Source organism: Triticum aestivum, chromosome 5B, assembly GCF_018294505.1.
Source record: "Triticum aestivum cultivar Chinese Spring chromosome 5B, IWGSC CS RefSeq v2.1, whole genome shotgun sequence".
NCBI classification, from domain to species: domain Eukaryota; kingdom Viridiplantae; phylum Streptophyta; class Magnoliopsida; order Poales; family Poaceae; genus Triticum; species Triticum aestivum.
The window spans coordinates 588,305,155-588,317,699 of NC_057807.1; the positions used below are offsets into that span (position 1 = coordinate 588,305,155).

General features: G+C 44.7%; 1 protein-coding gene and 1 long non-coding RNA gene across 2 annotated transcripts; both read right to left on the minus strand.

Annotated features, from left to right (window-relative positions):
• Window positions 1–4,706: 4,706 nt before the first annotated feature.
• On the minus strand, window positions 4,707–7,465 carry LOC123113448 (cytochrome c biogenesis protein CCS1, chloroplastic). The gene is made up of 8 exons (XM_044534676.1): window positions 6,964–7,465; window positions 6,638–6,857; window positions 6,431–6,542; window positions 6,064–6,336; window positions 5,712–5,977; window positions 5,465–5,621; window positions 5,289–5,372; window positions 4,707–5,197 (listed from the first exon to the last, which is right to left on the minus strand). Exons 1-8 carry the CDS (start codon window positions 7,355–7,357, stop codon window positions 5,039–5,041), a joined length of 1,665 nt encoding a protein of 554 aa, XP_044390611.1. The 5' UTR covers window positions 7,358–7,465; the 3' UTR covers window positions 4,707–5,038.
• A 2,385-nt stretch (window positions 7,466–9,850) lies between these two features.
• Window positions 9,851–12,049, minus strand: LOC123117038 (uncharacterized). The gene is made up of 3 exons (XR_006457260.1): window positions 11,782–12,049; window positions 11,589–11,677; window positions 9,851–10,121 (listed from the first exon to the last, which is right to left on the minus strand). It is a non-coding gene; the product is annotated as an uncharacterized lncRNA (long non-coding RNA).
• Between the last annotated feature and the right edge of the window lie 496 nt (window positions 12,050–12,545).

A 12,545-nucleotide genomic window follows, 5' to 3' on the forward strand; every position in this document is an offset into this window, starting at 1 on the left:
CCATTTATAACTTTGAGGTTCTCCATTGCTAGTACAATTTTCTAAAGATATTGAGACCCTTATGTAGATTTAGTAATTAAGGATGACAAATCAAGGGGCTATTGTGTGTGCTAAGGGAGTGTTCGGTTCCTCTCCACTCCTGTAACTTCGCTCCCGGAGCGGACCATAGTGCAGCGTATTTTGACGGAGCTGCCAAAATCGAACTCCTCAACTCCGTGGAGCGGAGAGACTCCAAACAGGGCCTAAGTGTATGAACAAGATTTAGCATCTCAACTGAATGTTGTAATGCATTGTCGACCCCCCCAAAAGGAGAAAACTTTAGGTTTTCTAGAAGTATATTGTCTGTTGGTGATATTGTTGAGTCACAAAAGCCACACTATTTAGAGGGGGTGTTCAAGGTGAACAAGAAGTGATCATTTCTCTATCTTTAATTTCTCACTACAAAGAGGAAAAAACCAAACAAATCATAAGTTAATTTTGAGCTGAAAACAAGGGGATGTTGGACTATCTAGGGTGTGAACCCTAGAGTGATGGATATGCATAAGTGCTCCAGGGCATCTGTTGATGGTAAGGATACCTACTTGGAGGGCACCTACTCAGACAAGTGTCTAAGGACTCCCAAGTCATGCACCCGCTAGACACTCGTAGAGGATAAGGACATGTGAACTATGTCAGGGATATGTCAATTATGGGAGATATGTTTCCCATAATAGTAGATCACTTGATTGTATCATATCCCCTAAAGATAGTTACCAAACTATTTGGCTCTTTCCTTCCTATATAAGGGACATGATATCCCCTGCCAAAGGATAAAGACACACGGAAAAGCATTATGCGCGGAATCTAGTTCTTTAGATGAGTTAAACACTACTATAATCCTCTCATTGATTAATAAACATAGATAGGTAGGACATAGGTCTATTAAACCTTCAGGGCCTAAACTTGGGTAAAACCACCATGCCACCTTCATCATTGGTGAGATCCCCTAGGGCACCACCCATCCCTCTACATCCTTCCACAACTCCACATGGATCATGAGATCGGCGGTGCATTAATCATTGATATTTAGAGCATTGCTTGTACCTGTGGGGTCGGCTACCCGAGTAAAACTCAGAGTGTCCAAACCAAATCTATGTCTTTTAGTATTTGGCCCTGCTCGATTCCCTTGCCGAACTATCATGGGTGATTCCAAGAGTGCTCGGGTCGGACTATTTGGGGCCTATGGCATGTACTATCTGAATGTTGTTTTCCCCTACTAAAGTTGGTTTGACCAGGTTGCTGGCCTACTGGAACATGGTACCCCCAAACAATATGCGATTGTTGGCTCAGCTTCTTCATGGCTGAAGGCTTGAACTTCTCGTGGTTGCTGATCACTCGGACTGAATAGATGTACTAAAATCATGTAATTGTTATCTTGGATATAGATTTATAAATAATGTTGTGTCCCCTTTGCCAACCAACTCTTTGTCTAATTTCATATATGAGCACATTGAGCACTCTTGACCCTCTCCAACCCATTAGAGCCAACCCTTAGTGGGAAATAACCATTCTCCCTTGAAGTTAGAGGAATGGCCACCAACAGTGGATGCTAAACGACAACTTAAAGATGGGTGGGAGCGACTTATCTGGCTGACCTGCATATCCAACATCTCCTAGGTAGAACTTACCATCATGAATATTGATCCCATTAGACCGGTCCATGTTGTCAGCAAGAATGTTTGCATCAAGGGTTGATCTTTCCCAACCACTAACACATATGTGAACTTGGGATCAAAATCAACATCAACAAGCACATTTTGGTTGGTGTGGTGCTTTCTATCTTTGTATGTTGCAGGTTGTGACCTCGTCACTCTAGCAGTCACATGAGTACCATCAGTTGCGCCAATACAATCATATGATGCCATGAACAAACTAGTATGGTTCACAACAATACAATGATATCATGGCGCGAACTAACAATTAGTACTACCCACCTTGAAATATGGATACCTTTTGTAGCTCATTCATAACACCGAAGGAGTTTGACCAATAGGTTGTTTGACCATTTTTCCTCTGAGATCTCCAATCACATAGAGAATTTGCTTTAAATATGGGGATATTATCTCATTAGATCTCCTAAATGTATTGTGAATCACTCCGAACCTCTGGTTATGACCCACAACATAAAGGAACTTGCTACTTGCTATTCCACAAAGGTGTGGATGCTATCTTTTAGCAACGCCTCTCCATAAATGTCTTCACAAGTAGGGCAAAAGGGGCGTTTCTCATTCGAAGCATGTCCGCATCCTCTACCTATCTCGAGGAAACATTGGAGCATATGTGACCCCACTCCTGGAATTGAAATGAACCCTCTCTTGTGGAATGTAGGAAGTACATCTAGAGGTGGGATGAATAGTCGACTAAGAAAAAAGGACTTTTTTGCCAAATTTTAGTTTCCTTGGCAATTTTGAGTTTTCCTATGGTAGTCTATCAAGCACCCTACATAGGCAGCGGAAAGTAAAGACATGCAAAGTGTAAATATGTGGTAGAGTTGGAGATATGCAAACACAGAGTGGCTTAGTGAAGATTTTTCCCATGGTTCATATAGTTGGTGCTATCTTACATCCACGATGACAGAGCCTTAGATCCACTAAGGATCTTACAAGGATCCCTGTTGCAAATTCCAATGAAAGAACAAGTCCACGAAGGACACTCACCCGAAGGGTCGACGAAGGAGCAACCAACCTATGCCACGATGGCTTACGCCCACAAAAGACTAGCCTCACTCAGGGTAGATCTTCACAAAGTAAGCGACCTCCCGGCCCATACAAACTTCTTGAATTTTTTCACAAATTCGAAGACTTCCAAGAACCTAATCGATCTGGGAAGCGCACACCCTCTAAAAGTAATAGAATTGAGGTTGCTTGGTGATGAATCCCTTGCTTTTTTGCTTCAAAAGATAATCTCCTTTTGCACTCAACTCTCATGAGATTTGGCTTTGGATTGGAGAAGTGGGAGAGAAAAGCAAATCGGATTATAACTCATAGGATTAGCTTGGATGGTTGGAGTAGAAATCCCTTTGAAATCAACACAAGAAGGTGGAGTTCTCTCTCAGAACATATGATATGAGTGAAGTTTGCTTTGAGTAAACTGATGGGATAAGTTGGGGTATATATAGGCTTGACCAAAAATTTGTCTGTTACACGCTTTTGACACATCTCAGAAGTTCCATAGTGATTAGCTTGGAGGCTTCGACATGTGCAAATGTGGTAACATTCAAATCATTTGGATGGTTCAAAGGGATAACATTTGGAGGTTCCAAGGTGATTACCTTGGTAGTGGCACACTCTCTGTAACCACTTTTGAAATTCCTAGCGAGGGGCTTCGGAAATTCTGAGAGAGAAATAGAAGGTTTGCCAGATTCTTTTGGTGGTTCCGAGTGGAGTTCTTGGCAACTCCGAAGTGCTACGACTTGCAGCGACTATATCTGGATGAACTGCTTGGCGGTTTTGACGGGAAGAGCTTGGTAGTTCTGAGGTGTGAAAGTTAGGTAGATATAGTGGAGGAATTTGAAGGCTTTTGATGGCAATTGAAGTTTGGTATTTAAGCACTGAGCGAAAGAAACTCATCACAACATCCTTATCCCCTTTTGATACTATCGGCATGCATATGGACTCGATGTGATCTAGGATCACTAAAATGAAAATGGTAAATCCTTGGCGTGGCCAACACTTGTCTTCATGATAACTTGTGGGGGTCACCTTTCATTTTCTTTGTTGCAACCAAATGAAACTTTCCTGAGATAACCTAGTAAAACATTAGTTCCTTAAGATATGTTGACATTAATTACCAAATCTACCAACGGAATTAGATGCATTTTCATGGACCAATAGAAGCCAACCATGAATCACAACTATGAGTGAAGTTTCCTAAATGATAAGCTTCATCTATTCGTCCTAGTGAAACCGATGTCGTGGAAAGTAACAGCAAAACCGACCCTACACCTTACCTAACGACCTAAAAGTGGAGGGATGATACTGTGGCCGTATGATGCTTGTTGCCATGGGAGACGACGACGACGACCTATTGATGCTGGAGACAAGGCGGGCAAGACGGAGACGGGGACGAAGGGAGCGAGCAACTAACGGTGGGGAGGAGCACCTCCCAGTGTTGATGATCTAAGTCGTCGTCGCCGCCAGTGCAAAAAACCGAGGTTGGATTTTCATCTCCTGTCGTCTCCAAGCCTGCTCCCCCACGTAGCCCCCCCCCCCCCCACACACACACACAGACATATCTCGTCAATTTGGCTACATGAAAAACCCTGAATTCAAGCGTTCCCCTAGAGCCAGGTTCTAGGCCACATTGAGTACAACACGGGCCAGCGCATATCACAAGCAAACAAACAGATTTTGTTTGCATCCACTCAGCCTGTTTGGAGTTTATGTGAGCAACCAAACACACCACTAGTCGATGCAATTATATGGGTGACCTCAAGTTTGGAAGGAAAATAGACTTTGAACATATTCTCGCCATGTGGCACATCCAAACAAAACTGGTCCACTGGGATAAACCATTCTTGCTCCACCACCACTGCCTCGGCACACATAGATCCCCCCATCAAGCGAACGAAGCTCGTCCATGAACTCTCTTGCTTTAGATGATAAGATATCAGGCATCTCAAAAAACATGATCTCCTCCGATGAATATACGCAAACAAAGAAAGTAAGAGACCACATGCTTCAGCAATTTTGAAAATTCAGTACCTGAACCAAATGGTTCAACTTCACGGTATAATTTATATTTATCACTTTGTTCTGCCCTAATAGAGTGACAACATCAGTTTCCTTTTGATACAATAACACCATAGACCCATGAGAATGTACAATTCCTTGCAAGCAAACTTGACCTGAATGATGAATACATAGTCCAATTGCAACAGGAATTGTCTTCACCAATAGAATGTAAGATTTCCTGTTCTTCGAGAGGGACTTGTCTATGAACCAACTTCAATTCAACACCTGCGTGTCTTCAGCAATCTCAACCGAACAAAACGAATCCCTCACGCAGTACTTGATTTATTATCTACTGTTTTCTCACCAACACTAACCAACTCTGGTACTTTATTAAGTAACCGGTTCATCTCATCAGAAAATTCAATTTTGGCTCGATTGGACTTCCCTCCGACAACTACTGTAGTTCCGTCTTGCAGCGCCCATAACTAAGAGCAAAGTAAACCAGAAATTTGTAATAGTTAATACAGTGCTTGTGGAAGACAACCATGAAAGAGGAAGTTGCGTGTTTGCACACACCTGAGCATGCGAAAGATAGCTAATGCAGGTCGTCAACATGAGCGCACCGAATCCAGCATACACGATAGGAATTCCTGGATCAGTCTGATGGAAAAGAAAATACAAGGCACATTTAGTAGTTCATGCAACATGCACAAATGTCTTCAAAATGGAAAGACTGAATTTATAGTCCTGACCTTGAGATCCAGACCAGTACTGCCAATAGCATCCTCAATTAATATTTCATTGCCATTGATTTCAATAGGGAGTTTAGAGCTTGGCCGGCGAACTCCTACAAACTTGCCATCTTGATCATACAACACAATAGACTGAAGATCTCGAGCAAGCATTGATCTACAAGTTATCAAGAAAAGCGGTTAATAATTTCCTAGCTAATATCTCAATTACATTATTAGCTCAGGATAGGGAAAATGTTGAACATACATTCCCTTGACACCTGAAGAATCAGAGTCTTGAAGTGGCAAGAATGTTCCGTATAGCTTTTTATTGCCATTCAGTTGCAAGGGTGCCATTGCCAAGTTAAAAGGTCCTTCACCATTTTTCTTCACCTGTAATGCTGAAAACCCCCAGTCCGTTTGGTATATCGTGATCCCACCATACCTCAGGGGATCATTAACTTTGATCGTCCTCCTCATTACTTCTTTGCCATCAAGGTCGAAAAGTGAAAGATCGCTATAAAATTGTGAAACCTGACAAATTCAGAAGATATGCTTATCTATCAATCTAGTGTCACGTGAGCACACAAGTGTAGTAAACTACAGAGCAAAGTGGTTACCTCTCCACTATCATAGTACTCCATGTAGAACCGGTTGACATGGACTTCAGTATTGAAAACATCCGGTGCGACTGAGAAAATGCCTTTGGGTTTCATGATATCTCCAATGACGAAATTCAGTCCTTGGGGGACATCCACCGAGCCTTTAAAGCTTCCGGTCGCAGAAAGCGTGGCACCTGCCATGACAAAAATCATCGCCACGTGCACGCCAATCGGCGCGTACCGACCAGCAAGGCCCTTGAAGGCATACAAAGACGGGCCCTTAGTAAAGACCTGCAACATATCAAGCACATTTTTAATGTAACATGCTGAGAAGGGAAGAACGACAATTTGGGGGCAAATGTATTGCATCGAAGGTGACAATCACCTCATATCCGGCACCCATCAAGATGACCCCCAAATCCTGAATAGATGCGCGGGGAAGAGATTCCGCAAAGTCTTGCTTCCTAATGCTTCCCCCTGAACTCATAAACGACCATCTGCAAGATGAGCAGCCGTTGGCACCTGATATTAACAGTCGATCCTCTCCTCTGATGTCTGATCATTGAGCTCGTGATGAAGAGGACATACATACCTTTTCGCCACCTTCACCATGGGCAATTGGGTGGTGAAGGTGCAGGCCATCAGCGACGCCGCGAGGAGCGCGAGTAAGCCGAGGAAGACCGGCGAGGAGAACATGTGGTCGAAGCCGGGGGTGAGGATCCACCTCCAGGTGATGAAGCCGAACACCGGGTTGTCCTCGGGGAACTGCTCGAAGTAGTGGCTCGGCGCCTCTCCCTGGTCAATCACCGTGCCTGCCATTGCAATCCAAAAAGCATAAGCAGACGAGCTTCCCGGAAGCATTTGAGGAAACATGAGCAGCGTGGTGTCGCAATTCAGAAGGAGGAACAAGCACCCTACCCAGGGCCATGAGGCCGGCAATGGCGAACATCTCGGTGATGGCGAGCGGGAGGTTGGACAGGACCGACAGCGTCCGCTTGGTGGCGCGCCTCAGCGCCCGCAGCGCCGCGCCGTCCTTCTTCACCTCCGGCGCCTTCCCCTTCACATCCTCGCCGTCTCCCTGCTGGGCCACCGGCGGCGCGGCGTCGAAGAACACGACCTGCTTCTTGCCCTTTCCGGGTCCGGCGGGGATGACCCCGCGCTTGGGCCCGCCGCCGTCGTCACCCCCCTGCCGCGGCACGTCGCAGGAGACACGGAGGCGGGCGCAGCGGGCGGGGAGGCGCGGAGACGGCGGGCGGAGGCGGTGGCAGGTCCTGGAGGGGTTCAGGAGGAGGTAGCACGTGGGGGACGGCATCGCCACCGACGCCGTTGGCTCGGCGGGGAGGAGTGGGGAGTGGGAGAGGCGCGGAGGAGTGGCGACGCATCGTTGGCTCGCTTCGTCCCGCGCGAAAAAAAGAGGGACCGGATAAGGTGTCGTGCCCGCGTCCTGCGCACAAGTGAAGTGAGAGGCAAATATCTTCCGTCTGGGCCGGTGATTTTATTCGGATCCTTATACGGGTTCTAGCTTCTCGTGGGCTACAAGGCCTAGTTAGTGATGGCGTGTTTAGGCAGGGAGCAACCCATAATTCGGCCAGTCGAGATTTTATTTAAATGAAAGAAATGTTTACTGGAAAAATAAAAACTTTTAAATTTCTAAAACATTTTCGAGAAAAAATATTTTTTTTAAAAAATAACTTTTTAAAAACATTTGTGAACTTTTTATTTGAAAATTGTGAACATTTTCAAAGAACTGAATAAATTTCGAAATTTCTGAACATTGTTTCAAAACATGAATATACCAAAACCACTATATCTAACCAAGTTTTTGCCTTCACGTTTCACCACTTGGATGAAAGCAACTTGAGAAGGTGTGGCTGCCGACACGTGTATTAATTTGGGCTACAGGGGTATACAAATTCATTGTGACTGTAGATTTTTGATGTAAATTTTGTTAACTGATTCGCATTTTTGTGTGTGCATTTGGGGTGGCTTCAGCGATTTCCTAATGATCCGGGGCAGTCTGTTTGATTTGGATTTGTTTCCTGCATGTGTGTGTTGACTGGCCTGGGCCGATTTATGGTGATGCGGTTATTGCATAGACTCCCGTTTCTCCCTCTCAATTTTCTTTGCGTGTCCCTCTCTGTCAAAGGCTCGCGAAGCATCCCGTGGTTGCTCCACCTCCACCGCCCACCGCTCAACAGCATGCCGCCGCTCCACCGCCGTGGTCGTTTATAAAAAGCTCTTGTCCCCTTCCCTTGAGTTCACTGCGCACGTCTCCCAGATTTTCGGCGACGCAAAACCCATCGTTCCCGACTTCATTGATGGCCGATGCATCACCGGAGCTCTCACCACTGGGCCGCATCCCCTTCCTGGCGCCGGTCGGCGTAGCTCTCTCTTTCACTTCTGCGCCCACCTCCTCCCAGCCAGGCGCTCCAATCATGGCGCAGAGGCCGGATCGAGCCCATATGGCGTGGCGGCGGCCGAATTCACACCGGCGATGACACCAAGCGGTCCCCGCTGGCCCAACCAAGTTCGTTTTCCTCTCCCATCCTCTCCCGCGAGCACCCTCGATTTCGCCTCGCTGGTCCAGGCCACTCGCAGCAGCCGGCCACCTATAGCAACTCGCAACTCCATGGTTGTCGCCGCCTTCTAGGTTGTGGCGGAGCCCCGCTCCAGCACACAACGCATGCCGATTCACTTCCGTTCCTTTACGGAACCATCGCCAGCCTACCGGAAGGGAAGGCGACGGCCGGTGCCAAGGGCTGCAGAGTGGGCACCGTGCTGGCCCTTGCCATCCCCTCCCACTGACAGGCCTTTCCATGTTTTATCCCCATTACCATTGACGAGGACAGATCATAGGATACCGCTGCTGGGAGCCTGGGACATGTACTATCATGACAATGTCAGGAGAACCTTCATCTCTGGGCGTGAGATGCATCTGCATTTCCCAAAAATTGATCCCGTGGACAAGATCAGGTGGATTACTGTAACTGCTCTTATATCTTGGTTGATATTTTCCATTTTTAAATTAGCGACGACGAGCAAGAAGGTGATTTTGATGTGAAAACAAATAGAAGGAAACACTCCTATATGTAGCAACCACAATTTATTATTTATAGTTAGGCACAACTGAAGTCTCGAGTGTTCAACCCGTGGATGAGCTTTTTTCAGCTCTCATCTCTATATGGATATGCTTTTTTCAGGTTAGTGATTCAGGAGTTCCTGCCAAGACTGGCTTTTGGAAGTTATGCTTGCTTCACCAGTTGGGTTTAACAAGGACATAATCAATTCTCTGTTGGTAATTAGAAGAAAAAATCTGGTTCAAGAAAACTTCTCTTTTGCTTATTTGTTTGTTTCTGAATTTTACTAATCTTTTTTCATTTTCTTTTTTTCAGGTTAGTAGTACGGGAGTTCCTGTCAAGAATGACTTTTGGAAGTTATGCTAGCTTCATCAGTTGGGCTTTCTGTACAAAACTAAGATAATTTATTTTGGTACTTGCGATTAGTATTACACAGATGGGTGATGCACACATACTTCACCGGTGTATCTGTTCATGTATGTTGTTATTAGCTAACTAGACAAAATTCCTCTGTTTGTATGGTGTTTGTGATGATGCTATCAATTCACTAAACACTAAAATACCGGGTTGTGCTTTCAAATCTAGCAAATTAATTTTCTCTATTGCTTCTTTTCCAGGCAGAAGTATTAGATCTATTCTGTGCCATGAGTCTTACTGTCAAAAAAATTATATAAGCAGCGCCTAATGATTATAGGTAACTCATATTAAGAACTTTGTTTTAGCGGCACAATTCGGATAAATTTGCAGTTTTGCACCAATGAAAAAGATATTACATGCCAGATACAAGATAGAAGCCAGGCTGAACATTGTGATCCTACAGCAGATATGCCGAGTGCTTCCTCATGAAATGGATAGTAGTGTCCCTGATAAAAAAAGTAGATCGGCCAATCTAGGTAGCATCAGAAGTGGTCTCCATCAGAAAGTAAACTGCCTAATGCCATCTTCCGAGAAGGCTGGACATGCAAAAATTGACAAGAAAGTAGTGTTGGACAGTTCTCTCTGCAACAATGAATAAATTCATTTTATTACTGTATAGCCATGGTGGCAATCTTTTTTGGATAACAAGAAACAATTTGATTAAATAATCTCAGCAGAGATAACATTGCGGTCTATCAGGAAAATAAGTTTTCTATTTAATTAAATAGAAAACTTTGTCACTCATTGCAACAGATGCTAAACAATTAGACTAACTGACAGAAAAATATATATAGAGTAGTTACATTTCTTTATTCCAAAAACAGATGATGGATGTTAATCGTACAAGAACACGAGGATGACAAACATAAATTGATCACATATATTATCACCACGGGTCGATTTAATTGGTGGTAATTTTTCTCAGCGATGGAAACAAAGTGGAATCAAATGATTCAAACAACCAAAAGAAAGGGAACAAAGGATGCTTACTGAGCTGAATGAGTCAGGGTGCTCTACTACTGGATTGAAAGTAATAATAGGTAGATCCAGCGACTCAGTGGCAGATGTTAATCGACCCCACAATGTTAGGCAGCCGCCTGGCTTTGCCCGGAAGTCACCACTAAAATTACAGCAAGAAATATGAAGTAATTTGTATCTTCCATGCTAGGGTTGTACCAGTGTATTGACTCCGTCAATGCACCAACCTGGAAGAAGAAGAACTGTTTGTGGAGTGGGGAATTTCTTTTCTGAGGAGAAAAATGTTTAGTACGTCTCTAAGTTACTAAACTGTCCCTCTAGACAAAGATGAGTTTAATATTGCCCGTTGGCCGTTGACACAGAGAAGGCCTACTATCACATACCGCTTATTGGACTGTCTAACATTATTCTCATTCCAAACCCCACATATCCAGCAAAGAAGCTTACATCCAAGAGAAAGCTACAAATTGGATGATTGGTCTCTATGAAATTGATGTTATACTTACTTTATTTTCGAAAAGGGGATTACCCCGGCCTCTACATCAAATGATGCACACAGCCGCGCCATATTATTAAACATAAATCAAGTTCCTGTCAGCGAGTTCCAGACTTATTTCATCAAGTAGTTTTCTTCTATTTGAACTCAGTTTCTTCAATTGCTCTGAGCCGTGAGCTTATATTAGCCGGGAGCTCATATATATTTGGCGTTGTGAACTCATTTTAGTTTTATTTATGAAATCATTATGTGAACTCCTTACTTTTTTGGAGGAGATGTGAATTCAGATTCATCTATGAATCATGGTTGAAGTGTCCCTTGCCAATGTACGGAGGGCTACATACGTGTGCCACTTCTACCTACAATTCCATTGCTGCCTTTGAATAAGCTACAACAAGTGCAACAAAACAGATTGCAGCAAGTAGCTTATGGACTGAAATTTGCAATATTACTCATTTTTCATATTGTCGCTCATTTGATCCTGGCTGTGAAACCAGACGTGACATGCTATTCTTCATGTAATTTCCAAATCACAATCCATAATCAAGCAAAATATTACAACAAACATGACTTACATGTTGCTTGCATTCAACATCTTCAGGACCTACACACACATCCATCTCCTCCTCCAGCCGCTGCTGCCATCGCGCCACTTGTTCAGGACCTGCACAAGGCATCGTATTCTATTCAGCACAACCCTCGCCACTAGAACACTTCTCCAGCAGGGGAGGGCGAGCTGCGCCAATGAGCCGCGGGGATGGCAAGCACCCGCAGAGAGCTGCGCTATCGCGCGCAGGCGTGGGGGAGAACCCGCAGCGAGCTGCGGTATCTAGCGCAGGCATCCGCGAGGCAAGGACGAACTGCGCCGGCGCCTGCAGACGTGGACAAGAACCGGCGGCGAGTCGCAGTGGATCACTCGGGCATCAGCGTGGGTGAGCACCGTCGGGGAGCTACGGTTGCTCGCACAGGCGTGGGCAAGCTAGGGCGGAGAGCTGCGGTGGCTTGCGCTGGCAGCGGTGAGGTTCACGACGAGCAACCCGTGACGACAAGAGCGAGGTAGCCTGAGAGCAATCCTTATCCAACCAGTCCACACGCATCAGATAAGGTTAGATAGGATCAGGGGCACTTTGGTCCTTCCAGGTGCCTAGAAAATGGAAAACAAAAAGGGAAAGTAATGAAAAAAGGAGAAATTGCATGGTAATGAAAGTGAACATGAATTGGATGGCATTTTTTCAAGCAAATCTTGACGGTGACAATTCTGCGAAGCCCCGTGTTAAAAGTGACAAATAACCAATTTTCTTTAAAAAAATAAGATAATTCTAACTTTCTTTTATTGTCGGTTTGGCCCGTGTTCAAATTGGGCCACAAGGCAGTCAACTGCTTGCAATTGACTAGGACTAATCCGTACACCAAGCACTCTCACAATCATCCACGAAGGTTACTCAACTCCTTAATTTTCTTGTAGACTGCTTAGTTAATTCAACGTATTTTGCTCTGTCTAGCCTCAATTTGTTTGAAGTGACTCACATGCT

Excerpts from the sequence above, each read along its gene's own strand:
- LOC123113448 (XM_044534676.1), bottom strand. The coding sequence starts at position 7,357 with ATGCCGTCCCCCACGTGCTACCTCCTCCTGAACCCCTCCAGGACCTGC. Across the intron at positions 6,337-6,430 it reads TGATGGGTGCCGGATATGAG|GTCTTTACTAAGGGCCCGTC; the intron begins GTGATTGTCACC and ends GATATGTTGCAG. Across the intron at positions 5,198-5,288 it reads GCTATCTTTCGCATGCTCAG|TTATGGGCGCTGCAAGACGG; the intron begins GTGTGTGCAAAC and ends CTTTGCTCTTAG.